The sequence below is a fragment of the Pelobates fuscus genome, chromosome 13 (assembly GCF_036172605.1).
Source record: "Pelobates fuscus isolate aPelFus1 chromosome 13, aPelFus1.pri, whole genome shotgun sequence".
Lineage (NCBI taxonomy): Eukaryota > Metazoa > Chordata > Amphibia > Anura > Pelobatidae > Pelobates > Pelobates fuscus.
The window spans coordinates 20,082,308-20,109,723 of record NC_086329.1 but is presented as its reverse complement, the minus strand read 5'-3'; the positions used below and the strand labels follow the sequence as shown (position 1 = coordinate 20,109,723).

Sequence of the window (27,416 nt, the reverse complement as noted above, 5' to 3'; positions counted from 1 at the left end):
CCTAGCTTACATTTTCTGTTCAGTTGTTCAACAAGACATCCTGCAGCCTTAACTGCTCTTTAATTACCTATATTTTCAGGGTCACATCAGATCCCTAAAGCACTTTAGCTTGGGGAAAAACTTTCTGCGTGACTAGTGTGTCCTCCTTTTTTTTTTTTTTTTTTTTTTTCTTCTTTCATTTTGCAAAAAAATGCAGATTTCAATAGAAATTTGTACCTTCATAAATTAAACTGGTAACACAACCGTGGCCTTTCGAACAGACAGCCAATCCTATTAGCCGTCGCCATTTTGCTTGCGTGATGTTTTTCGATGCTGGTTATAGGAGGTAGTGGTGGGTGCCCTCCTGGGACTGGGATGACCCCCGCCAGTCTGAGGGGGGGGAGGGAGCGTGCAGAAATTCGCTTGAGTACCTGTATTTTAGCGTCCAGAGAGCGGCCGTCCCTCCGGCGCCATAAGTGCTTGTAAGCCGCACTGGGTGTCAACGTGGTTGCGCTGATCCAATCGTCATCAATTTTTGGTATCAATCTATTCCTCGTGGTCTCTGCTATGCAGTGTGCAGTATTTTGCGGTGTAAACTGCTGACTGGCATGATCTATGGAGAGTTCTGCCGCGTGGAGCTCATGAGGTATGCTGCCATTCAGCCCGTCAGTCAGGCTCCGCCCCTATTATTATTATTATTATTATTATTATATTATGTCTGTCTTCAAGTGACATGGTAGTGAGACAGCCTTCCTCATCTCCCATTGATTACATTACAGATCAACTAATCGATATTGATTTTCAGTTACAGCTATTTTCATAATCAATTTATTATTGACTTTATCAGTTAGTTGTTGCAGCTCTGCAATAATTAGTTGTGTTAAATAGCTCCACAAACAATTCACCTTATATTATGAGCAAAGTAAATTAAAAACAAATAACTGAATGCACACACTGCGTGTAGACATTGGGTTAACCATTCTCATTAATGCAGAACACTGCTCAGGGTCACAAGGTGGTGAAATTTGTTCTGTGACTTTCTTTACTGCTCCCAATAGCAACAAATTGCTAACAGAATGATAAATACATGCAAAATAGACGGGGACAAGAAAATTAAAATTTCTCTGTACATCCTGCAAGCTGCGTTCCATTTATCTGCTGTAGACGGAGTCTGTCGGCATTGCGTGGGAGATGTATCTGGGGACACATTCAATTCTATAGAGCATTCAGTGAGAGGTGTAAGATGTAACCTGCTTTATTGGAGCTTTTACCACGGTTTCAATGTCTAGAAACCTTTGTGCTGTAGGTGGAATATTACAAGTTGAGGCTTTCTGGCTTATATTTTAAATAAGATGTGATTAGTGGACTCTCACAATCAGCAATGTGAAATTTAGAGATGTAAATGGGCTGTCGGGGCAATAGGATCACTGTTGGCATTCAGTGGTTATGGTGCAAAGAGTGGCAAAGCTTGATAACCTACCTGGGTCCCGCTAGGCACCCATGGCAGCAGCCCCCCACATGAAAATCTGGTTCGCTCCGTTTAGCTAAGCAGGTCCGTGCCGGACCACGCACATTGACTGAGTGCATCAGCTGAGTGCTTTCAGCTAATGAGTGCACCCTGTTTCAGCAGTGCACAAATCCAGCTTCTTCTGCAGGAGAAGACCAAATGGGGCTCAGGTGCCCTGGGGACCCAAGTAAGGTATAAAAATAACAAGCAGGAATTATTCTGGGATGGTTCAAGGCCACTCCTGACTCCATAATCACAGCAGCAGGCTGTGGTACATTTCCTTTGCTGTCTAGAAGAGTACAGGAACAGTGTCATTGCCCTCTGTTCGAAGGCCGATGTTCCAGCAATCAACCCACCATTTCAGCATCATTATAGAGGATTGTACTGATTGGGAAGCGTCCCCAAACAAGGTCAATCAAAAGAGAATGCAGGTGGGATCAGAGGTAGGTGTTGAATCATAACACCCACCTCTAGTCCTGCCTGCAATCTCCTTTTCAGACCTGGCAGAGCTGGGGCAAAGGTAACTCCGATCTATTCTTCAAAATCTTTCAAACCGATATTTAGAGTGGTCAGTTGACTCTCTCGGCCAATAAGCTAGCCCTGCAGTATGGTTAGTAGCGCAAATTGTGACCAAGCAGGGGTAAACCACAACATGGACCGTACAGTTATATTTTGAGATGATATTATCTGCCTGTAGATATCTCTTAAGATCCCGTTGAGATCTGAAATACTTCACCTAATGGCCTTATTGTGTCGCAGTGGCCAACTCTGCTAAGTTGCAATACTTGTGCAGATTAAATTCATCCTCTGTAACTTGAATTTTAGTGCAATTTTTATTGCACTCTGTCCTGAGGCACTTTGGCTCTTCAGGTGAAGATAATCTTTTAAGTGTTCTTTTAGGGGGGGGGGGGGGGGGGGGGAGAGAAACTTGCTGACCCTGACGGCTTTGAGAGAAGTGAAGGCTTAATTCCTTGTCTTCATCCACAAACTCGACCCAATGCTTGATTTAAATTTCCTATAATCTTGCTGTTTGATCTATAGCAGTCATTCTATCAGATTTAAATGTTCAGACATGACTATTGTGTTAACGCGCCCATCAAAGACCTCAGGCCAATGTACTTTTAATGGGGCATAAGTTTGTTGCTGAATATTTGTCAAGACTCTTTAAAAGTGAAAATCGTAACCTTTTTTTTTTTTTGTTCTCTTAACTATTCCTCATATTAACAGGCACTTCTCCTGTGGTTATAGGACCATGAGATTAAGTGAGAGGATCAGCTTTCATAAGGAAATAATTTTACCGTGACCTTTAGAAAGCCATTCTCTGACAAAGCTTGGTTTACTGATTTTCCCGATCAAGCATCTATGACCTGTCTTGTTCTGTTCTCATAAAGATCATCATTTATTCCGGCAATGGTGTTTGGCTGATTACTTGTAATAGAATATGTTGGAACGTTATAAATTAATAATGTCATAGTAGGTCTGAGTCAGACGGAATTGTGTCTTTGAATCATACAATACATTTATACATGTGTGTCATAAAACGGTCAGCCAAACCTATTTTGACACTTTTTATTTAAATCATGTTTCCAACAGGAGAAGTAGGATACAGTTTGTTTTTGTTTTGGTGCCATGTGAAATCATATTACTTTATTTATTATAAATAAAATAAGATATTAAATAATATGCTTAAATAAGCACACATGAACCTTTATTCATTAACTCATCCTGATTTTTGGAATACCTGATTTTCTTATAATTTTCAGCTATTTTGGTATTCAGGTCACATGTTAGTCGGTACGTTATCTGGTTCAGGGTGAAGGCCTATTCATTTTTACATTGTTTCAGAAAATGCACTTCCTGTGAAGAGAGATCTAATATTTATACTTCCCTTTTGCACAGTCTGTTGAATTTTGAATGTATTTTCTCCTGCACTGCATTTAGCTTGCTAGACTTTGTTGGAGCCTCTGGTGTTTGATTAGTTCAATTTACAGAGCACGAGATAAAAACATCTAAAGCGTGTTAACATCTGATTGAAAATTAAAAAAAATTCCCCACGTAGGCTGTGCCAGTCCCAGGGCAGGTGTGGCTTCATGATTTATACATCAGAACTGCTTCATTAAGCCCAAGCTGTTTTTGTGACTATAGTGTCCCTTTAATAGTCCATACATTGTTCTCGGTCTCTTGTCTGTAGATTATAACATTCTTGTTCTGTACTGGACTAGAGTAAGGTTTTATGTAAACTGTGTCCTTTTTTTTCCCCCTCTTAATTGACTTCTATTTCTTTACAGCTGAGGAAAATAGGGGGTGGTGGCTTTGGCGAAATCTACGATGCGCTGGATTTGCTGGCGAGAGAGAACGTAGCGCTGAAAGTAGAATCTGCTCAGCAGCCAAAGCAAGTTCTCAAAATGGAGGTTGCTGTTCTGAAGAAACTGCAAGGTAAATCGCCAATAACCAATGTTCTAGTATTATTGTAAGTTGTTCCCATTGTAGTTAACCTTATGGTTTATCTAAAACTATTCATTTAGCTGCGATTTCTTTCTTATCATTAGAAATATACGGCGATAGCTATTTTACCACGGAACATGTTGGGGTAACCAATTTTAAATAGTGTTGAATTTTTATCTGAAGACAAATCTTTTTTTATCTCTTATATATGTAAGTAAAAGTGTGTCTTGTACAATAGGCCAATACTACTTAACTATGTTGCTTGGTTATATGTAATTACAAAAATCAGTGTTGTTTTATAATTCTCATTGGCTCCTTTAGCTTGTTTACTACCCAAATAATACAATCTCTGAGTTGCAATACTTGTGCAGATGATATTCCTCCTCTGTAACTTGAATTCTAGTGCAGTTATGTATTTTTTTTAGAAGAGCTGCATTGGACTTAAATGGACATTCTAAGTATCCGAGCCAATACATTGAAATGTATTGGTTTGGTGCATAGATGCTACGCCTCGTTAAGAGCCTCATCGCCCTTAAGAGGTTTGCTTTCCAAATGCCTTCATAATGGCCTTATCACACCCTGCATTATAATGTGTTAGTACCTCTCTTTGAGGATTGTAGGATCATGAGAACTGTTAGAAATGTGCCATGTGCCCTCCAGGCTTTAATATGAGATGCTTTGGATTTGATAGAAGTCATCATTACTGAAGAACTCACAGGATCGTTATATCACGAGAACCACTACAGCGCACTGTAGTGGTTATAGTGCATGAGGTGCCCTGGCGCCACCCCCCAGTGTTGGCAGTCCTTCTTGTATTGCATCTGTCTGTCACTGATCCCTGCCTCTCTGCAACCGGAAATAAGAGCTGGAAAATCTTGCCCATTGGCTGAAAACTTTTTATTTATTAGTATTTGTAGTCCTGGCATTAGTTAAAAATTGGAGTGGATTGGGATGTGAGGCTTCTAGAGCATTCTGGATGTTGTTTGGGGGAAATGGAATGGTATTGCTAGCAGTGGATTGATCTCAGACAGTGACCGAAGCCCCACACCTTCAGGCTTAGCTCAGATAAGAGAGATTTTGGTTGCAGAGAGGCAGGCGAATCTGCAGCACCCGATAATTTTCATTAGTTATATCTGCTATTTGCGTCCGTTCTAAAATATAGCAAACAACCCCATCATGCAACAAGAACACAATACATAGAATATACCAGGAATTGGCAACCGTGGGCACTACAGAGGTTTTGGACTACATCTCCCCTGATGCTTTGCCAGCATTATGGCATCATGGGAGATGTAGTCCACAACATCTGGAGTGCCCTGGAATATATTATGCTAATACTCGTTCTTCATGATGGTGCAGAATATCACAATGCTATTTTTTTTGTTTTGTTTTTTTAAATTGAAGTTCATTTTTAAAAATTATTCTGTGACTCATTCCTTCTAGTTTCATTTTTATAGCTGCACATTAAGATCAATCTTTAATATGATTTTAAAAAAGCATTATGCACAGTCTGTACAAAAGCTAAAAATGTTCCTTATAGACGTAATTCCATACAGTATTTATCTTTACCAGCGGTCTATTTTTAGGCAGATGGTCATTCTTTGTTGGGTCACAATGTCTCCTAGGGATTTAGTTCCTCTTGAAATGCATTACTTTGGCAGATTATTGATTACCGTAATTTGGGCAGTGATTGCTAGTATGTGCTGTACTCATTGCTTCTGTTCATTTTTTTTTTTATGGCTCGTCTTTGGAGCTGTAATTTACAGAACGTCATAATTGGAGGGGAAGGAAGAATCACCTTTAAAATTGTTGATGACCTAATGTTTGTGCAGATTAATACATGTCATGGATTTTTTTGGGTGGTTTTTTTTTTTAGAATTAATTTTAAATTGAGCAATTTATAGAAAAAAACAAGCTTTTGTTTTGAGCGAAGCCTACCTGAGAGGCTTTATATCAAAAGAAAGCGAGCAGTACGATTATAAACGGTTTAAAATCCATTCAATACACATTGCGGGTATGAGTAAAGTTGATATATTCTGATGCAAAACATTTTATTCATAACACCTGATGCATTTTTGTGCAAGGAATGCAGAAATGGTTTGCACAATAGCCCCACATCGCTTGAAAAGAGGGATACGCTAGAAGGAAAAAAATGTGCAAAAATCCCAGCACAGCAAGGGTTTCTGGTAAGGGAAAGTACATACATTCCATAGGATTTCTATGCCATAATGTTGGGCAGAATGTGCACATGTACACTAAACCACTGGCAGCTACTCATTCACAAGAATCGCTTAAAGGAACACTATAGTGTCAGGAACACAAACATTTATTCCGGACCCTGTAGTGTTTTCAAACCACCATCTAGCTCCCCTGGCCCCCTCTTGCCTCTCTACATATAGAAAAATCTTACTTGTATTCAGGTCTCTAGCTCCTGGCTCTGCCCCTGTCTGCCTATGAACTGCCCTTGTCTGCTGACATCATCAGAATTGGTGGTCTGAGACAATCACAGTACTTCCCTATAGGATTGGCTGAGACTGTCAAGGAGACAGATCAGGGGCAGAGCCAGCATGATTAAAACACAGCCCTGGCCAATCAGCATCTCCTCATAGAGATGAATTGAATCAATGTATCTCTATGAGGAAAGTTTAGTGTCTGCATGCAGAGGGTGGAGACCCTGAATGGCACCACTGCACACTAGTCAGCACTGCCCAAGGAAGCACCTCTAGCAGCCATCTAAGTAGTGGCCAGTGGAGGTATCCCTAGGCTGTAATGCAGACACTGCATTTTCTCTGAAAAGACAGTGTTTACAGCAAAAAGCCTGAACGTAATGATTCTACTCACCAGAACAAATGCAATAAGCTGTAGTTTTTCTGGGGACTATAGTGTCCCTTTCAGTAAATGTAAAACCCTTGATGGCTCCTGTCAAGTTGCATAAGTGCCACTCATTATTTATTTATTTTATCCATATGTCCAAACGGCAGCCGTAACAGATGGATAGTTACCCTTTCCTCTTTCACAGGACAAATGTACAGAAAAGGATAAAAACTAAAATACAATCCCCATCTCCAGACTCCTCCAATTCTAGCCATATACAAGGGCAGCAACACGCTGATATGCCCGGTTTCTCCCATGTCAGTCCTTGGGTAGTTATAGTCTTACTCAGATAGCCAAGTAATATGTGTAATACTCGCATGGGTTGCTCTGTTTTTCCAATAGTGGATGTGAAATGCACCTGTGGGCACTATTTCAATTTGGTGATTTTGTCCTTATTTCAACTATTTAATCCAGTAAATCTGTGTGTTTCACCATTTTGCTGTGTACGCAATGAGGCAACTACAGTATAGTATGGTTTTTGGTACACGAGTTCCTTATAACTGCTTTGTCCAGATAGGAATACACAAGAACAGTTAAATCAACTATATTGAAGAAGAATTAAATTAAGTTGGCTTTACTTAAAACACATCTGTCAGTTTTGGGGGTCTTTGCATATTTTGCATAGACTCCTGTAGGTGACATCTCCATAAGCCGTGGGGATGAATGAACCTCTTTAAATTACATCTTGCAAAGATCAAGGTGATGCCTTACTCCCACAGTCGTCAATTGTGACGGCTGCTGGGATTGGACAAATGTTGATGATGAAGCTCTGCCTTTTGTCAACTTTAGACCCATTAGACAAAGTGGTCGCCACTTTGTCTTATTGAATCTTTGAATTGCATCGGATTTTCAATGAAATTCTAACACAGCCGGCATTAACTTTATGAGTTACTTAGAAGAGACAGAGCCACTCCTAAGCGCTTGTTGATTACCAGTGCTTCATCATGCTATAGCCGCTAAAAGGCCGCATGTAAATAGCCCCACCGGAGTTCCAGTTCAGCAAAAAATGTAAAAAAAAAATGAAATCTCTTGAGGCCTTTACACATACATCAATATGTACTTGCCTTAATGTTCCTATAAGCCTATTTCCACTGAGAAGGAGCTGTATTCTATATATGCTTGTCTGAGCGTTGCAGAATGACTGGATTCTGTATAGAGGTTGTGAAATTCCATCTCTTTGTGAAACGCAGGCAGTGGAGAACAATCACAACATGTATGTTCATTGCCCTTCTAGTTGTAGCACACACAGAGCAAACACCGTATTCCATGCGCAAGGATTTATTTTCTGTTTTGGAGCAAAATCTAAATACCTGGTGAACTCCAACACATGTACAGCCTACATGTGAGCGTCTGTCATTTTCAAACTCCCTCTTCGCCTAGTGGGCCTTTTCCAACATAGCACAATAAAACGAGCACTCTTTAAACTCTTAAAAAATGATGTGTTTTGCGGACTTATTTAAATAAACTGTGTGCCATGTATAGAAGTTGCCCTCCCTCACTTCACACGTAAGGATGACTTCCATCAGCTTTCTAGTGTATTTAAAAATCTGGTATATAATACACAAACTATTTTATTATATTATATAATCAGCATGATAATCAATATTTATCTTTCCCATCCTCCTCTTTGTCCACCAGTGTTGCAGATTGCTACTTGAAAATTAAATTTTTTAGACCTTTTCAAAACATTTTTTTTTATATTGTTAGCTATAGTTAATAAGTAAACATAGTATTAAAACCCTGAGAAGTAACAATGCCCCATTCTAATAAGCTTTCTTTCAATGCAGTTACTTTATCATAGGCAGGTGAAAACATAAGAATAGTGTCAACAAGTTTATGTGATATATGTCAAGAGTTTTGCAACATTAAAATATATAAAACGAAAACAAGTCAAGCCACTGGAGTGGCAGGAAAGGACCGTATGAGAAGATGCCTAGAATCCTTCAAGAAAGCATAGCCTCATGGCATACAGAGATTCCTCATCAGCTCAGGCCATTTTTAGATAAAAGTCATCCAACTCCTGTTTCTGGGAGACCACTCTCTTGTCGAGACCAGGGCCCCTCAAATAGATTTGGGGGGCTGGGTGCATCACTACAATTCCTATGGTGAAGTCGCCCCAGTACCGGCACTCTGGGACCAACAAACTGCTCCTTTCCTGTGACTGAGTCTGGATCAAAGTGGGAAACATAAGCAACAGCGTGAAGGCTGCCACAGGCCCACGACCTAGGTAAGTTGCGGAGGTACACCGGTATGTGTCAAATCTGGCATTCTGCATTGGGAGAGCTAGGGACCCGGAAATTCCAATAGCCCTCTGTTCTAGCTTTGCCAGAATCTGGTGCAGATGTCCTGAAAGGCACTGAGTAAAGAGCCCGTCTGTAAAAGTAAAAGCAAGGTAACAGTTGCCATCTTGGATCTGCTAACAGCACTAAGCAGGCCAAACAGTAGCCAGTGTAACTGTTCCAGGTGGGCCTGGATTAACTCCCACCGGTCCTGGAGGGGAGGAGAGGGAGTAGTGTAACTCTTGATGGAGACACAAGCTAATTCAGAATGCAGAAGATCAGTCACAGGTAGGTCTCCATAAGATTTGGACTGCAGTAAGATTTTAAAAAGTGCTTCTTAAGTGGTATAAACCTGTGCAGTAGGATGTCTCCGGTTATATAAGACTATCTAAGAGTCAATTAGATCTATCAGGCCATTCGTAGCAGTAAAAAACAGTATTGAACAAGAAGAGCTGTGACCCTTTGCTTCCACTCTGCATGGTTTCCGAGTCCCCCTTACACCCCCAGTATTATGTATTTTAATGTTCCCTCTGCCTGATCTGTACTGCCAGCGTTTTATCTCTGCATAAATGAGTATTGGGTAAAGGAGCCTGCGTCATCTCAGGCTGGGAACGGCTGCAGAATAATAATTCTCTGAGCTTTGCTACGTCGAGCTTGTAATACTGGGGATCTGCAAAGACTGAGAGATATTAAAAAAAACCTTATAACAGGGAATGTTTTGCCAATCTATCCACGCACAGTATATTCTATCCTGAAATACATATTCTACAAATGATTTCAGTAAATCTTGGTGAAAGAATGTTTTTCGATTTGTTGCCTTGCCATAAAATGTTTCTATATATTTAGAGACTGTCCGTTCACATGTCCCGGTGTCACAGCTAAACTGTGTGTTTAAGGTACAGTCAACTCAACTAGTTTCTAAAGGGAATTCTATTGCTGAAAAAATAAACTACTGTTTAATCCGTTTCCAGGTTGCTACATGACATTTCATTTACTGGTAATACATCGTCTGTGAACCTGCTAGTTTTTTGTTTTTAGTTTATTTAATTTACTCACATTTTGACCTACCTTTTTCCCCAAAATAACTTGGTGCTCAGTGTTTAAGGGATAACTCCCGTGTCTACTAATCAGGGTTTCCTGTTATTTTAATCTACCTGATTTTGTCAATTTCCAGGTCGATTTTCCAGGAAAGACTTGGGTACATATTTTCCTTTTTTATTTTTTTGGCTTTATTTGTGTTTTTTTTCATTGCCCTTGATGTCACTTTGCTCCAGAGCAGACTGCAGTAACATGTCTTGAGTCACGCAGCTCCTGAACACCAGAGCACCAATAAAACACAAGACGTATTACATCTTGGTTCTCATTCTCAATACGCGACAGGAATTCTGATGACTCATGTGACGTGTTACCTGCGTAAAGACTCCCCCCCCCCCCCCTCTCTCTCTCTCTCTCTCTCTCTCTCTCTCTCTCTCTCTCTCTCTCTCTCAATCCCTCCTTGGCTTTTTTCTTCTCGTCTCGACCTGGAGCACAGTTTGAGAAAGACTGTCAAGTTGTGGCACAGATTACAAATACGTACCTATCCTCTTTAACCCCTTGTTGGCAAGTGACAAACCGCACTGCATTTTCTCCTTAATAAAAGCTATTGCGTTTTTACTTTCTTTATGTTAAAGATTTTAGGCCCTCCTCTGTTTTATTAGTTACTTCTGAGTAAACAAATAGCTGTTTACCCAACATAGCTGCGACACAGTTCTTCTCTTTTTGCATAATGTCTCTACACCATTTCCCAAATGCGTACAACAGCTCGGTATCTGGGGAACTCACTATTTGTGGAACGCTGGTTAAGCTACACTGGGTTCTTCTCAAACCACACACAGTGCATGCCTAGGGCATTGCATTTCTGCCCATGCTTATCTGGCTGAACTCGCCGGTTTTTTTTTTGTTTTGTTTTTTTTTCTGGCATAATTTTTTTTTTCTTTATTTTTGAGTGCATAGAGAAAAAAGCAGTAACAAATGCGTTTGTTATGCCCCAACAGCATGTACTCACGATTTAACATCGGTAAACTAAGGCATGGCATGGAAAAACATTGTACATATTTTTTTTTATAGTATGATATGAAGGCTAGTTGTGACTAAGTTGATAGGAGAAAATGCAAGGAGCAACTTACTATGCAAGTTTTTGAGCTTGATACACAGGTTAAACATGTTTGATTTTATGTCTAGTTTGATGCCTGTCTGGCGCAGCTGTCTCAGCACTAACAAGCTATAGACTGCCATATGCAAGAAAATCTTAATAGATTAATCAGTGTTCCTCCAGTGTGTACATATTAGATGCATCGCTTTCTGTAGATAGACATGACCCTTACATGGGCTAGCCTGTTAATGACACAGAGTATGTGGGTGTCTGACGCTATCCTAATCAAACAGGAGTATGCATGTAAATTGTATCTTGACAGTTAAGCTAGGTCTAAGTGAGTCACTTTAATAATATTAACGTCAGCTTGTGAGAGTCTGTTATGTCCAGGAGTCCTCCACCTTAAGTGTGGCTAAAATGTCTACAGTACCGGCGGGGACACATGAGGGTGCAATCCGGCTGATCGGGTCGACTCCTTTCCTCACCCGATGCCCTGTCTATGGGGCGGTCGTTGGTCCTGTTGGAGCCGACAGGTTTCCAGCTGCGATCTGCTGTCTGTGGGAGTGGAAGGCTGTTCTGCCGCTGGGTGCCGGTCGTTGGATGCTAGGACCGCAGAGTGACAGGGAGGACGGGTCCTGTTCTGTGGCTTGAGGTTGTGTGTTTCGAGGGGCCCGGCACTGTTTCCCGCCTTTTTGAATGTCGACTCCGTTCCAGTCTGGAGGCTGCTTTGGATTTGTGAGGGGGATTCCTCTGCAGGTTGCACTGGTTGGCTGGGCGGATCCAGGCTGCCACCTCTCTCATCTCCAGCCTGTAAAGCTGTCTCTAGGCCTTGAGCTTTGCCCATAGGTAGGTGCGCAGTCGGTCGATGAACTTCAGTTCGTGCTTGGGTGGTTTAGTGAGTGTCTGTTTGGTCCTAAGCTGCTTCTGTGCCGCCATCTTGGCTGGGCCCTGTAGGTCTCGTTTGGTTGAAAGTTTTGTCGTCCTAATGCAGAGTCTGCCAGCTTGTTGGTCGCTTGATTGATAGATTGTGCCGGGATATCCCTCACTGGCAAGGGGTCTTGAGCGTTGCAGCGTGGCGGGGAAGTCGTCCGCCTCTCCCACGCCTGCACTAGCTGGTAGGCCGCAACTCTGTTTCTGCTTCAGAGTGCTTCTCCGAGCCCGGTGGTCCAGCCAATCAAGTCCCGGGGTGCCATCGCTGCTCTGCTGTGCCAGATTAGTGAACTCAGTGTGATTTATTAAGTTTAAGTCGCTTGTTTGCAGGTTTTCACACGGAGCTCTAGTTTAGTGCGACCAGTCTGCTCTTCTGGCATAATTTAATCACTACACACGTCTTTTCTGACCGCACTGTCATCCCATGCCAGTATTGATAGAAACCTATATGTTCACAGTGTACACAATAGAAATCTATTTTCTATGGGAAATTTGTCAATTAGTTTAAAGCAAAAAGGTGGTATAACGGAACAAAGTTAAATGCATGGATGTACAATAACAGTAGCATAGGCCATTTTTATTTAACCCTGTGCTTATGTATTCCATTCCTATCCACCCGCACCCCTCTCCATCCCACCTTCCAGGCAGCATGCCCATCCGAGACCGCATCCCCCTCCCTCTTTTTTATAAGAAAAAAAAAAATACACCTCCCCAGTATTAACATTCGCACTGACACCTTCCTTTGCCAATTTCGTTCATCTCATACCAGTTTCATCCCTCCCAATGTTGAAAGGTATAGCTTTATTGGTGAGCTATGAATTTTAAAAGTGAATTTCAAAGTGTTCTGCATCATTCAATTTAAAAGTTATTTCCTTACTCAACTGTTGGGCAAAGCTGCTTGGAAAATTGTGATCGTTTAACACCGTATCTCTTCTAAGTTGTGAACTTGTTCAAAATAGAGTCCGAAGATCGGATCTCCACACAGTCAGATAAAAATCGGGGGGTAAAGTCAAGATATGAGCACAGGCCAAATATTTCTTTTTTTCATACCTTGTTTTCATTTTTCTTGTAGGAAAAGACCATGTTTGCCGATTTGTAGGATGTGGGAGGAATGACCGGTTTAACTATGTTGTTATGCAGCTACAGGTTAGTGTTCTCAAAATGAAGGAAATATTGTGTTTTTAAGGTCTTTCCATTTGCGACATTGTAAAACACAAGGTGACTTCCGTCCGACCTTCACCTAGGCTGCATTGTATCAAATAAAATTCTAACTGTGAGGTTGCCCAAAGCCAGCCTCCCTTTGACTAAAAGGCACGTACACTCGTGAAGAAATACTTCCTTATCGGTCACATTTCTAAGTCTGCACATATTCATTCTAGAAGTGGCTGGGAATTTTAGAAAGTTGGTCTCACGAGAATAAGCCAGCATCGTAGACCGTGCCAGGGAATGGACACTTTCATTGTGGGAAAAGAAAGGCATTTCATCAAAAATGTCAATATATTACTCTATATGAATAGGAATAACACTCCAAGACTTTAAAAAAAACTAACAAAAAAACAGATCTTGTTGTTCCTTCGTGAAATTACCAATGATGAATCTCCTAAGACTCCGTTATAATATGTACCTGCAGCAGAAACACTGAATTACTATTCTTTACCTGTAAAATCCTACTCTGAGTTTTGGCCCACTCTTAATTTCACAAAGTTTTTTTATTCATTTTTTTATAAATCTGTATTTGCAATTATTTTTTTTCTTCATTTTATACAGCGGTAACTTTTTCCGCAGCACTTTACAATATTACAAAAGGGGGAAACTTAACAATAAATGAGATAATTACAAAATGTTACAGGAACAATAGGTGATGACCCTGCTCAAACAATCTTAGTCTAGGGGCAATTGTTTGATTTCCATGAGAGCCGCCTTTTTTTTTTTTTATTGGCAGTTTATAAGGTACAGGCAGTCGGTTTACATTGGTGTTTCATACAGTTATTTCTTCACATCATTGACTTAAACCATTATCAACATACATTACAGTGTCTACTGTGTTAGGCCTACGTCATTGATTTGTCTTTTCTAAAGTTGCGTATGCCGCAGTGTTACCAGGCCATTTGACTTCATCAGATGCGTATGACTTGCGATTTACTTTCAACTGTACAAGTTAGGTTATGCTTGCTAGCAGTCTATCATTGTTTACAATGTTGTTTTATTACAATGCTGAGCCGTGGATCTGTCAACTGATTCACGTAACATTTCTATAAATCGCATCACTGGTACCTTGTTGCATTTATCCATCATAGTGTTCTAAGCTGGGCTGTTGGGAGAGCCGACTTTCTTTATTTTTGCTGTGCAAAAGTTTAACAGGCAGGCTTGGCATGTCACAACAGTGAATACAGACTTTACAATAAGCATAAGACTGTGGTATGCGATAGTACTGCACATAGTTTTTTTTTTATAAACATAAACAGATTGAAGCATATAGTGTCGCTTAACAAGAAAACAGTAGGGTTGTTTGAGTCATACTATATGGATTGACATTAGAGCTTTGCCTTTAGATTAATAACATGTTTGGGACTAAAGGTTGAACGTGAGGGATGGCCCAGGGAAACACACACATAGGTTAGAGCCGACTTTTTTTTATGTATTTTTTGAAGATCAAAAGGTTAAACAATAAAGACAATTTTCACATCCTTCTTTGCTCATATTCACCAAGAGTGCCAATATTATAGGAGGTCACTGTATATATAGAGAGATATGAAAAGTTATAAGCATTTTATTTCAACAGAAATTCTAAATATACAGCTACATTTTGGGCATAGCAATCTTAAACGTATGCGATAAATGTTAAGTGCTGTAGTAATTTAAGGCAAGATTATAACCAGTATGACTCTATAATCATGATGGCAAAACAAATGCTGTTTTTGTCTTGTTAGGGCCGCAATTTGGCAGATCTTCGCCGCAGCCAATCACGAGGTACTTTCTCAATCAGCACCATGCTGAGGCTTGGCCGACAAATCCTGGAGTCGATTGAGAGCATTCATTCAGTGGGATTTTTACACCGAGATATTAAACCGGTGAGTAAAAAAAGGGGGCATTTCTGGAACAGCGATTCTTTTATTTGCACATGTGATGATGTGTTCCATTGTAAGAATTTTATTTCTGTATGACAGGGATCATTACTGCTGCGAGACATCTTGTGTTAGAGAGCTATTTGTGTATGTATTTGGTACCATTTAAATGTACAGTAATGCACTCTAAAAAGCATCACATGTCAAAGTGTATAACTTTTAACTCCTTAGAGAGGTTTTGTATTTTCCTTTTCCTTTTTTATTTTTTTCTCTTTTTTTTTTTTTTGTCTATGATTTTTCTGTTAAACATTCAAAAGTTTTCAAGTCAAAATCTCAATTTTATTCCCCCCTCTTCCAGTCCAACTTTGCTATGGGACGTTTCCCAAGCACCTGTCGGAAGTGCTTTATGCTGGATTTTGGGCTGGCGCGTCAGTTTACAAACTCATGTGGAGACGTACGACCGGTAAGTTAATAGAATGTTAATATTACAGTAGCACCGTCACTGTTGTATCTCTTTACTTTCAATTATTATTTATTAATTAAAAGAAAAATGGAAAAGGTGTAGAGCAAAAATAAGGTTCCGTTTCCATCGCAAACCTTATTTTACCCACAGTCCATCACTCAAAAGTAATTAATTGATTCATTTAGTTATACTGTCCTGGTTGTCCTCTTGTGCGGTTTGGCTCCGTCTTCAGAAAAAAATAATTGGTGATGTGTTCTGATCTCTGTGTGAAGTCACACACCCATAGAGGAGCATTGTAAATGGGATGATTCAAATTTGAGGTTGCCCTGATATTGAGATCTCAATAAAGAAAACCTAATAACTATAAATCAAATCAAAGCATGTGGCAAAGAGGGAAGTATAATACCTAAAATACAAAGGGCATATGTAAGGGAAAACCCAGAAGGACAAAAATTACCGTACCGTTAGAAGACCATAAAATGAAAAACCTATTGGACTGTAACTCATGGAACAGCCCTTCCCATCTTTTATATCAATTGCCCTAAACCAGGTGTGATGACTATCCTTTGGCTAGCCATGCCTGTTACTGATTGTACAAATTCACGTATGGTGTGGCCCTGTTACACAAGACTTAGTTCACTTGTGTAGCCTCCCAACAAGATGAGAACTCAAAGAAATGCTGGGATACATAATTATTGGAGTTCTTACCCCGTGTTGTTTGGTGGTCCTTCCCTTGATTGGAGTTTTAATCAGGCAGGCAAACTGAAGGTGTGATGGGAGAGAAAAAGTGGACCGATCTACAAGGACCACATAAAGGCAGCCGAATGATTTCAAATTCAAGCTGTAATAATTACCAAAGAATATAAATTCGCTCCGTGGCAGCCTTGGTATCCTGCAGAGTAAGCAAACCATCAGAAAAGCCAACCAGTGCTAATGCAGTAGCTCTGCCAGACAACTCAGACCTAGGATAGGCAAACTCCAGATGTTGCGGACTACATCTCCCATAATGCTCTTACAGTCATAACAAATCAGGTGAGATGTAGTCCATAACATCTGGAGTGTGAAAAGTTGCCTATCCCTTGCCTTGAGTATAGATGTCTGTTGTGTGTTTGTGCGTTTTAAAAAATGTTATTTTGTTTTTTTTTATTTCCTCAAGTTTGCACCAAACGCTTTATCTCCCAAATGAATCATAAAGAAAAGCACTAATACAGGCAACCCAAAAGATAGAATTCCAGATGCCTGATTGACAGCCTGGGAGGGTGGAGCTACAGGTAGAAAAAATATGCACACAGGTTTCTCAAAAACTAGACATATTTCAAACAGAACGCTGCAGGGACAGGGTCATTGCACCATTATTTCAGGAAGCCCAAGTAATTTTGCAGCTTAGAGTGACCCTTTAGATACGAATATTGATCTCCAGCTGCTTAACATACTGAACATTTGTCATGTTTGTTAAAGGACCACTCTAGTGCCAGGAAAGCATACTCGTTTTCCTGGCACTAGAGTGCCCTGAGGGTGCCCCCACCCTCAGGGACCCCCTCCCGCCCGGATCTGGAAAGGGGAAAGGGGTTAAATCTTACCTTTTTCCAGCGCTGGGCGGAGAGCTCTCCTCCTGCTCTCCTCCTCCGATCCGCCTCTTCTCCTCCCCGTCGGCTGAATGCGCACGCGCGGCAAGAGCTGCGCACGCATTCAGCCGGTCACATAGGAAAGCATTCATAATGCTTTCCTATGGACGCTTGCGTGCTCTCACTGTGATTTTCACAGTGAGAATCACGCAAGCGCCTCTAGTGGCTGTCAGTGAGACAGCCACTAGAGGATTAGGGGGAAGGCTTAACTAATTGATAAACATAGCAGTTTCTCTGAAACTGCTATGTTTATAAAACAATTAGTTAACCCTAGCTGGACCTGGCACCCAGACCACTTCATTAAGCTGAAGTGGTCTGGGTGCCTAGAGTGGTCCTTTAAATGGTAGGTGCAGATGTTTAAAGTATTTTTTTCTGTAGAGGTTTAACAAGTGTGATTTTTAGAAAAAGCACTTTAAAAGAAGTATGAAGAAACACAAGAAAGATTCTGTTGCACGGAACTACCTGCATGTCAACTACGCGTTCCAATTGCAGACCGATGTAAGCACACAATTCTGTTATTAACCCAGGCTGTCATAAGGGGAGGAGAGGGAGGATAATAGAACACAGATACATAGATCAGCAGACACACATTTGTTGTTTTATGTCTGTATGTATAAGTGAGTGACAGGCTAGCTGTGTATACATGTCTGTGTGGGAGTCATTTTCTTATTGTATGTGTGAGTGCTTGATATTGTATGACTCTGTGGGTGGGTGTTATTGTATGATTTTGTGTGTGGGTGGGTGTTATTGTATGATTTTGTGTGTGTGAGTGCTTGATATTTTATGATTCTGTGTGTGTGAGTGCTTGATATTGTATGGTTGTGTGAGTGTGTGTGAGTGCTTGATATTGTATGGTTCTGTGTGTGTGTGAGTGCTTGATATTGTATGGTTCTGTGTGTGTGTGTGTGTGTGTGAGTGCTTGATATTGTATGATTTTTGTGTGTGTTTGTGTGTGAGTGCTTGATATTGTATGGTTGTGTTTGTGTGTGTGCTTGATATTGTATGGTTGTGTGTGTGTGTGACTGAGTGCTTGATATTGTATGGTTCTGTGTGTGTGTGTGTGTGTGAGTGCTTGATATTGTATGATTTTTGTGTGTGAGTGCTTGATGTTGTATGGTTGTGTCTGTGTGTGTGTGTGCTTGATATTGTATGGTTCTGTGTGTGAGTGCTTGATATTGTATGATTTTGTGTTTGTGTGAGTGCTGGATATTGTATATTCTGTGTGTCTACTGCTAACAGAATATTTATGTCTAACTCCTAAAGTCAAGGTAAAGTTAAGGGATAGTAGCAGAGCAATTGTGATACAAAACATGTTATCAGGGCTATTTATTAAAGTGAGAATTGTTGTGAATTTCAAATTTAAGGCCAACGGTCAGAATAGATAATTTAGCTTTTTTACATGTGATATTGACATTTAATTCCTGACAATTCTCCATCCATTTAATACCCCTGCTTGTGTTGAATTAATTTAATAAATGAACGTTTTGTAGTGACCATGGTTGTTGCTTAGAAGTATCTGATCTGTCCCAAATTTCAAGCAATCTATGCAGCCACTCAATCCTCCAGAGAAAATGATCTGACCACGGGGCTAATGCTTAGTTGCATTGAAGGCAAATGATTACCCATTGGTTAAAGCATGTTTTATAAAGAATAATAACTAATACGTGGAGGACAGAAAAGGAAAAACATATATAGATAAACAAGCCTCCTTTTTGTCAGCAAGCATGCTGATGTCTTCTTGTTGAATCTGATTTGGGGCGAGAAGTGTGTGCCCGGGCAGAAAGCCACACTCCTCCAATCATATTCTCTCTATGAGAAGCATTGATTGAAGAACTATCTGACTCCGTTATTGCAGTGGAAGCACCCTCTAGTGGCTGCCAGAAAAACAGCAATTAGTGGTGTCTAGCCCTGCAGTGAAAACATTGCTATATCTTACATTGCAGGACTAAAACTACCTGGCCACTGCACCCCGACCACTTCATTGAGATGAATTGGTCTTTGAAATATTTCTGTTTAAAATGACAGCTGCGCGGAGATAGCAGAATATGATGGCTGTGTTTGTATCTCCGTGAAATGTTTTCCGTTTTGAATCTTGTTGCCCTGTAGACGGCACTGGCCTTACTCTAACCATGCTAATCTTATTTGAAGAGAGAATGAGAATTTGATTTGTTGCAGAACAGATTTGCATCAGATGCTGTTATAGATGTAACTGGATTTGCATTCATGCACCTGGCTTCCAGCTGCTGACTGGTTAATGACCTTCAAATCAAATTGAGGCAATGTTTCGGGAACAATATGGGCATGCAAAGCTCCGTCACTAATTAAACTGAGAAAATGTGAACGTGGCAAATTAATCTAGTTTTTTAGTTTAATTTGTAGTTAGTTGGAAGTCAAGATGCGCTCATGTTGGGTGCAATGTTTTTGTTACATACCCAAATTGTACCTGTTTCAATTTTTTTTTTTTTAATTCTTTATTTTTGAAGTGCAGATAATTACATACAACTTGTCACGCCCCAACAGCTTGTGACAGGAGACAAAATACACCGCTTGTAAGCAGTAAGGCAGTGAGAAAACATGCACACAATTTTTTACAGTTACAAAGACAATAGTAGGTACATGCTTGGTATCACTATTATAGAGTTAGATCATAATGTAGGTTCTTAGGGTATTCAAATCTATCTAGACTCAATAGCAATTGTAAATGATTATTTATAGCTTACTTCAACACATTATAGGACCACTGGGGGGGACGCACTTTCAGGCTATCTTTGGTAGAAGGTGGCATTGCATCGCTGGAAGCTAGATGCTAAATTAGGGTGTGAACTAATTAAAATTTCCGCTCGTGTCCTCCATCCCATGCCGCTGGTGGCCATGCCAGGAGTGGTAGGTATGCGTCAAGCAGTGTTGCCTTAGAGGGTAATGAGAGACAAGATGAGCTCTACGCTTGGGGACGGTGACCCAGTAACACCCAGACATATATGGGTACATTGAGCCTGGGTTATCATCAACAATGCTGGTTACATCTGATATGATAAAACAAGTCACTGCAGTATTGACCCCACCTGAACTAGCATGAACATTTGAAGTGGTAACTGTTTCCATTTTAACGACGGCAGCTACAATATCTGCCATCCAGTACTGTAACTTCCACAAATCTCAGGCAGCACTGGGACATGTGTCCCACTGTTGCCCATACAGTTAATTCATCCTAACACCTAAGCTACCTTAAGACACTACAATACACATTAACCCCTACAAATATTAACTCTGCATTATCACTACACATACACATAAACTCTTCACGAACACTATACATTAACCCTCTACAGTACCCCGACATGAAAGGGACACTATTGTCACCAGAACAACTACAGATTATTGAAGTTGTTCTCGTGAGTAGAATCATTACCTTCAGGCCTTTTGCTGTAAACACGGTCTTTTCAGAGAAAATGCAGTGTTTACATTACAGCCTAGTGATAACTTCACTGGCCACTCCGCAGATAGCTGTTAGAGATCCTTCCTGGGTCATGGCTGCCTAGATGGTGGTTTTAACCCTATAGGGTCAGGAATACATGTTTGTGTTCCTGACCCTATAGTGCTCCTTTAACTGTTAGCCCCCTACAGTACATCAACTTTTAAAGGACCACTATAGGCACCCAGATCACTTCATCTCATTGAAATGGTCTGGCTTTAGTGCCTGTGTCCCCTTTATCCCGCAATGTTAAGACAGCCTCTCCTGGTGCTAGGCAGCCGCTAGAGGCGCTACATCGATTCACATTGATTCAGTGTGTCCTCACGTTTTGCATGATGACGTCCAGCATCTTGAAAATTCCTATAAGAAAGATGTATTGCATCTTGGGAGGAGAAGAACAAGCCAGCACCAAGGAACAGAAGACACTAGATTTGTATTCCTAGTGCTCATTTAAAGGGACACTCCAAACCCATAGGGCATTCCAGCTTGCTGTGTAGAGTGTGTACTCCTCTTTTTTTCTCTTAATTTTCTTTTTTTTTGTCCTATATTACAAAAGGTACAGATTACAATAAAAATAAATGAACCTTGTTAAGTCCCTTTTGCTGTCAATTAAACAACTGATCCTGTTATTCCCTAGTTAGTTTAGCTCAGTGGAGATGAACTCAAGAGGCAGCAATTGCCCAGAGCATCTGCTTTGCAAAGACTTCTTGACCTGCATTGGAAGTCTGTGATTGGACAGTCACAGGAAGTCTGGGCGAGGTTTGCAAGGCAGCAGACAAGAAAACTGCAGGTTTTGCAAAATGTTTGATATAAACACCTAATGAAAAAATGCAAATTAAAGTGTTTTCATTTAGAGATATATTGAACAGTTAAATTTTTTTATTTTTTTTGGTGTATTTGGGCAATGGAGGGTCCCTTTAAAACTAACCGAATTTAAAGGAACACTCCAAGCACCATACCCACTACAACTCGTATTAAAGATACATAGTGGTAAAACATGTATTAGGGAAAATAATGATGTCTGTGTACAAATATTGATATTTGTTTTATTAGTTTAGGGGGCATCCTTTAACCATTAAAGCTATTTTGTGCTTTCCCCTGGATGAAGACTCACAAAATTGTTTGATTTATTTGTACCAAATGTCATATTGTTCTCTTGATTCAATAAAGTGTTTATTTGCTCTAACAGTAGAATTAATTTATTTTGACAGCAACTAACATAGACAATCTGGACATCTTCTGGATGGGTGGCTGTGTGTTTAGAATTTCAGTATTTGTGATCTGCAATTGCAGCTACCACTAAACGACTGCAGATGTCTTCATTTGATCTGCACATTTCAGCTCTTTATTCCACTCTCGCTTTCTTGCTGATGTAATCAATAAATGAAATGCCATTTGGTGTGTGTTAATTCATCTCCCGTCAGTTTGGTTTCTATAGTATAAACACATATATTTGTGTTGCAGTGTGGAATTGGTCCCTAGCTATCTATTTTGTTAAGGGCAGAACCATAAATGTAAATAATCAGAAATAAATACAAACTTTGCTTCTCCCTGTGTATAATTTAGACATACACAGTGCTTTGTCTCCTTAAAGTGAAATTGTCACGTCTGTTAAAAGGACAATTCTTCATTCCCTAACATGAGTAAAAACATTTATTTGATTAAGCAGTGCAAAGAGATCTCCAAAAAAATAAAGTCCAAACATAACAAATGATCTTACCTCTGCTTCACTTTTCTATTTAGGTTTTCTTTTAAATTCTTTATTTTTATTGCGCAGGTGAGTACAAACATGTCAATAAACGCCACAACAGCGTACATGTGGGTATAAAAGAGTGGAACTGTGGCAGGGACAGTTGCGCATTTTACATTTTAACAGAATTACTTTAGTAACAGGAGAGTTAATGTTTAAGTATTAGCTACCAAAATAAAAATAAAAATAAAAATAAGGAGGGCCTGGCTTCTCATGTTTAGCGGGCCGCCTTAGCCAAACTTTTCATTGCTTCAGTGAGATACATCATAGAACAAACGTGGCAATAAACGCCACAACAGCGTACCTGTGGGTATAAGCAGGTGAAACTGTGGCAGAGACGGTTGCGCATTTTACATTTTTAACAGAGTTACGATAGTAACAGGAGAATTAACACATAATATCGCTAAAGGTCGATGATCATACAATCTAAGTAATGTTTAAATATTAGCTACTAAAATAAAGTAAAATTAAAATAAAAATAAAAATGGAGAGAGCCTGGCTTCTCATGCTTAGCGGGCCTCCTTAGCCAAAGTTTTCATTGCTTCAGTAAAATACATCATAGAACAAACATGTCAATAAACGCCACAACAGCGTACGTGTGGGTATAAGCAGGTGAAACTGTGGCAGACACGGTTGCGCATTTTACATTTTTAACAGAATTACGATAGTAACAGGAGAATTAACACATAATATCGCTAAAGGTCAATGATCATACAATCTAAGTAATGTTTAAATATTAGCTACTAAATTAAAATAAAAATAAAAATGAAGAGAGCCTGGCTTCTCATGCTTAGCGGGCCTCCATAGGCAAAATTTTCATTGCTTCAGTAAAATATAACATATAATAGAGGTATTAAGTGGACTAACCCTGCGTGTCTAGCGTTTTCATGTATAGAAGCTAGCTAGATGGGGGTAGTTTTATTTATAGTTGAGGGAGGATTTTGCTGTAAAGCTCTGTCATGGTGGCCCCTCGGCTGGTGGTTGTGTCCTGTCAGGTCCGTGTCTGCGTGTGTCTGCGCCGGCCCAACGGTTAGTGTTGCCTGTGCTTTAGTGGTGCACATTAGTGCACCTTTGGTCAAGGCGGGAAGGCTAGTGAGTCTTGTTCACGTTAACTGTATCTGCGATTGGCCTTGTGGACCTTACAATGTGGCCAGATATGAAAATTTACATGTCCTCTGTCAGTGTATGCTAGCATATACCTTAGAGCTGTGTTTAGGAGACCTCCTTACTGACTATATATCTTTCCTAGCTAAGTCTTAGAGGTGTGTGGCTTTCTGCCACTTTTGGCGGGTATAGGGCTACCAATCTTGTATGCTTAAAACATCTCTAGTGTCCAGGTAGGGCTACCTTAATGACATAGTTAAACAAAACGAAACAAAACAATAGGTACAACGTTGGTGGAGGGCAGTAGCTGGAAGTTAGCTGTTCAGACCGGTTGTCCGTGTAGTCTTCGAGGTAAAGTTATTATTGATGGTGTGGGGCTGGTCTCGGTCCTCTGGCCTCTAATGTTGCCTAGGTCGAGGGGGGTCCGGTTGGCTGGTGCCCATCTTTGCCAGTGGTGGTTTCTTGGTGCGAGTAGTGCACAGTAAGGTTTGTCAGGGAAGCATGTCCATTCGGGGTGGGGGGTGAGTCTATAATTAAGTCTTAAAGCAACTGGTCGTAATCCCCGTCTAGGGGTTTGTTGTAGTTCGGGTACCTGTCCCTTCAAGTGTCTGCTTGATGTCGGTTCACCCGTTGCGCCTTATAAGCGGTGGAAGGTGCGGCGTTTGTGGTTGCGGGTTGAAACGGTCTGACGTTCGAGACATCCCAGGTGTGACAGGACTTTGGCCTTTGTTCGGTTGTGACTTGGTCCTGTCTCAGTTGCAGGCCCAGTGCTGCCATTACGGAATCAATTTCTGAGGGGTCAGCGACCCGAGTTGTTGCGCCCTTGTGTGTAATGATTATGCTTCTGGGGAATGCCCAGCGGTATGGGATTAAGTTTTGGCGGAGAGCGGCTGTCAGAGGTTTGAAGAGGCCTCTCCATAGCAGCGTGGGCCTGGATAGGTCCCGGAAGAATGACAGACTGGCGGTCTCAAAGAGGTGGGATGCCTTCCCTCTCACCGCCGCCATGAAGGCTGCTTGGCCTGTCCTCGTTTGGAAGCGGAGGATAATATCTCTCGGGGTGTCTGCTGGGGCTCTGGCGGCCCTCGGGATTCGGTAAATCTCGTCTATAAGGGCAGTCTTCGCTTGCTGTTGCGTGAGTAGGAGGGCGATGAGTCGTCCAATATATTCTCGTGTGTCCCCTTGGGTCACTGTTTCGGGAACCCCTCTTATCTTTACATTCCGGCTTCTGTGCCGGTCCTCTACCGCATCCAGGCGGTTGGTGAGCAATGTCTGGGAGCGCTGCAGCTCTGCGTTTTGCGCTTCTAGTTGTATGCAGCGTGCGGTGAGGCCCTGTGAGTCTACTTCTGTTTTTTTCACTCGCCCCTCCACGGTGTGGATCTCTTCTCTTAGGACCGCCATGTCAGCCGCAAAGAGGGAGCGAATATTGCTTAGAAGGGCTTTTATGTCGCCCTTAGTGGAGGGCAGTTCATTGTCTTCGTCGGAAGATATGTTGTGTAGGCCCCCTGTGCTGGGGAATTCGTCTAGTTCGTCTAGGATGTGTTCTCCGGAGGAGGCTGATGCCGAGTCGCCATCTTGGTTTGGCGCGGGAGTTACTGCGGCCTTGGCAGGTCGGAGGAGAAGTGCTCCGATATCGCGGGTCCCCCCCGTTTTTACGGCCCCCTGGTGTCTGGATTTCTTTCCCATCTCGTGGCGTTATCTTTTAAGTCGTTGTGGTTGAGTTAAACTCATGTAATTTGCGATTTACAGGCTTTTGGATGCGGAGCTCTGGTGATGCACGTCTGCTTTGGTCGGCTGTTGGCTCCGCCCCCCTATTTAGGTTTTCTCAAAAACAATTGTGTTGTAAGATGTATCTAAATCAGTGTTTCCCAACCCAGTCCTCAAGGCACACCTACCAGTCCAGGATTTAAGGATTACCCAGTTTTGTCTAAGGTGTTTTTAGAAAAAAAAGAAAAAACACCTTAGACAAAACTGGGTAATCCTTAAATCCTGGACTGGTAGGTGTGCCTTGAGGACTGGGTTGGGAAACACTGATCTAAATTTAGGTTGGCACATAAAATACTCTGTGTTCTGCTCTTCATTTTGATATTCTTTTAATTAATGTTGTCAAATAATGTACAAAGCACCTGCAACCTCTCTGTTCCTTGGATAGTGAGAGCCCGCGAGTTGTAACATATGGGATAACACCCGTACCACTGGAATAGGTAGAAACACCCATAATGCATTGCTTGCGTATGCTGCCCGCGCTCTAGTCCCACTTGTAGAATCCTCTGTTGTGTATCTGCCTAAATCGTGGGCTTGTTTAGCTTATGCAGAAGTTCGAAGATAAGTGTAAGTTGAGGATGTGCATCCAATGGAGGGACACCTGGTCCCTCTGATAAATCTTATATGGCTCAGTGGTTGACTACTGAATGCATGGTGTTGGCAATGTTCACCTGCCAGGCAGCATGCTGAGTGCACTACTTTTCCAGGTTGTCCAATGAATCATCCTAATGAAGGTCCCTTAGATTGATGCTCATTGCGCATGGCTAAGCGGAGGCCTTGATAGGGTATATACTCTCTGTTGAAGGTGCCTGAAGTGCCAAGTTCTGTGTTCAGTATGTACCCTTGGTCAATGAAGGAGTGAGATTGGAACCTTGGTATTCATCCAGTCTAGTTTGAGCACTGTTGTTGGGACACAGCTTCTTTAATAGCTTGGTACCCACAGCTGTGTTATGCCTGCCTGTCAGTTTGGCTAACCTGAGGCCATAGAGAAGTGTGTTCATTAGAGGTTTTCCTAGCATTCGGGAAAAACCCTTGTACAAATAAATGTCAGGGTGTGTCTTTAAGGTAAGCACATGAAATTTCTCCTGCCCACGGACACAATGACCAAATATCCACCCACTGTGGAGAGGGGATCTTGGATCTGAGGTGCTGGATCAGTTTTTAAAACCACCAACTGGCACCGCACCATTTTCCTTAGCCACCAGCTCTCATGGCTTTGGTGCAAAAGGATTGTGATAAACTAGGGACTGCCCTGATTTTTTAACCAAAACTTGCTCTCATGGATGAAATCCTGATTGTCTGTGACACTGTCACTAAGCTAGCTAACTTGACCAAGCAGATTTCTATTCCTTTGGAGGACAGTTTATCGTTCAAAGACCCGATAGACAGGAAACTGGGTGAGTTCCCTAAGCTCTCTCTTTTTTCAGGTCTAAAGTGTGATGTTTGGCCATGTCTGTTTGGCCAACTTGTCAAGGGCAGTGCTCTTTTTGAATGATTCAATCCTCATCAGAGTGAACGAAGATCAATTCTTTTTTTATTTATTTGTTTCATTATATTTTTTATTTATTTATTTATTTTCATTTAAAGCAGATTTCTTTCAATAAAATGATTTTGGAGGAAAAATCAAATTAAAAGAGAGTTTTCTATTTAAGTTGCATTCTAATCCAACGATTATTCCACATGAAATAGGGATTAGCGGTAGTTATGTAGCACGGTATTGTATATTCATGCAATATTTACATTTTTGTTAAATTAATTCCATTAATTCAAATTTCTTGAACCTGCGTGCATAGACAACATGCTCCTTTTTCACAGCTAAAATGTAAAAAAAATAAGCATTTAAAAGTCAATAAAAAGCACAACATTGCAAATAAATGAGACATACTGAATAAAACAATTTGAGTTTTGAATGTTTTTTTTGCTGTTTATTACTGTTGGTGTCTTCTAATTATAAGTTGCATATTTTCCTATAAACACAGAGCCCAAAACATTGAAACTTAGATTAGCTGACCTGGATACATTTTTTGTCTT

General features: G+C 40.9%; 1 protein-coding gene across 2 annotated transcripts in view; it reads left to right on the top strand.

Annotated features, from left to right (window-relative positions):
• Positions 1-27,416, top strand: part of TTBK2 (tau tubulin kinase 2) — a 76,754-nt gene that overhangs the window by 27,659 nt on the left and 21,679 nt on the right. For both annotated transcript variants that reach the window (XM_063439555.1, XM_063439556.1), the window contains exons 3-6: positions 3,775-3,922; positions 13,218-13,291; positions 15,076-15,216; positions 15,569-15,673. In XM_063439555.1, coding sequence (XP_063295625.1) covers positions 3,775-3,922; positions 13,218-13,291; positions 15,076-15,216; positions 15,569-15,673 — 468 coding nt within the window. The remainder of the gene's footprint in view (positions 1-3,774; positions 3,923-13,217; positions 13,292-15,075; positions 15,217-15,568; positions 15,674-27,416) is intronic.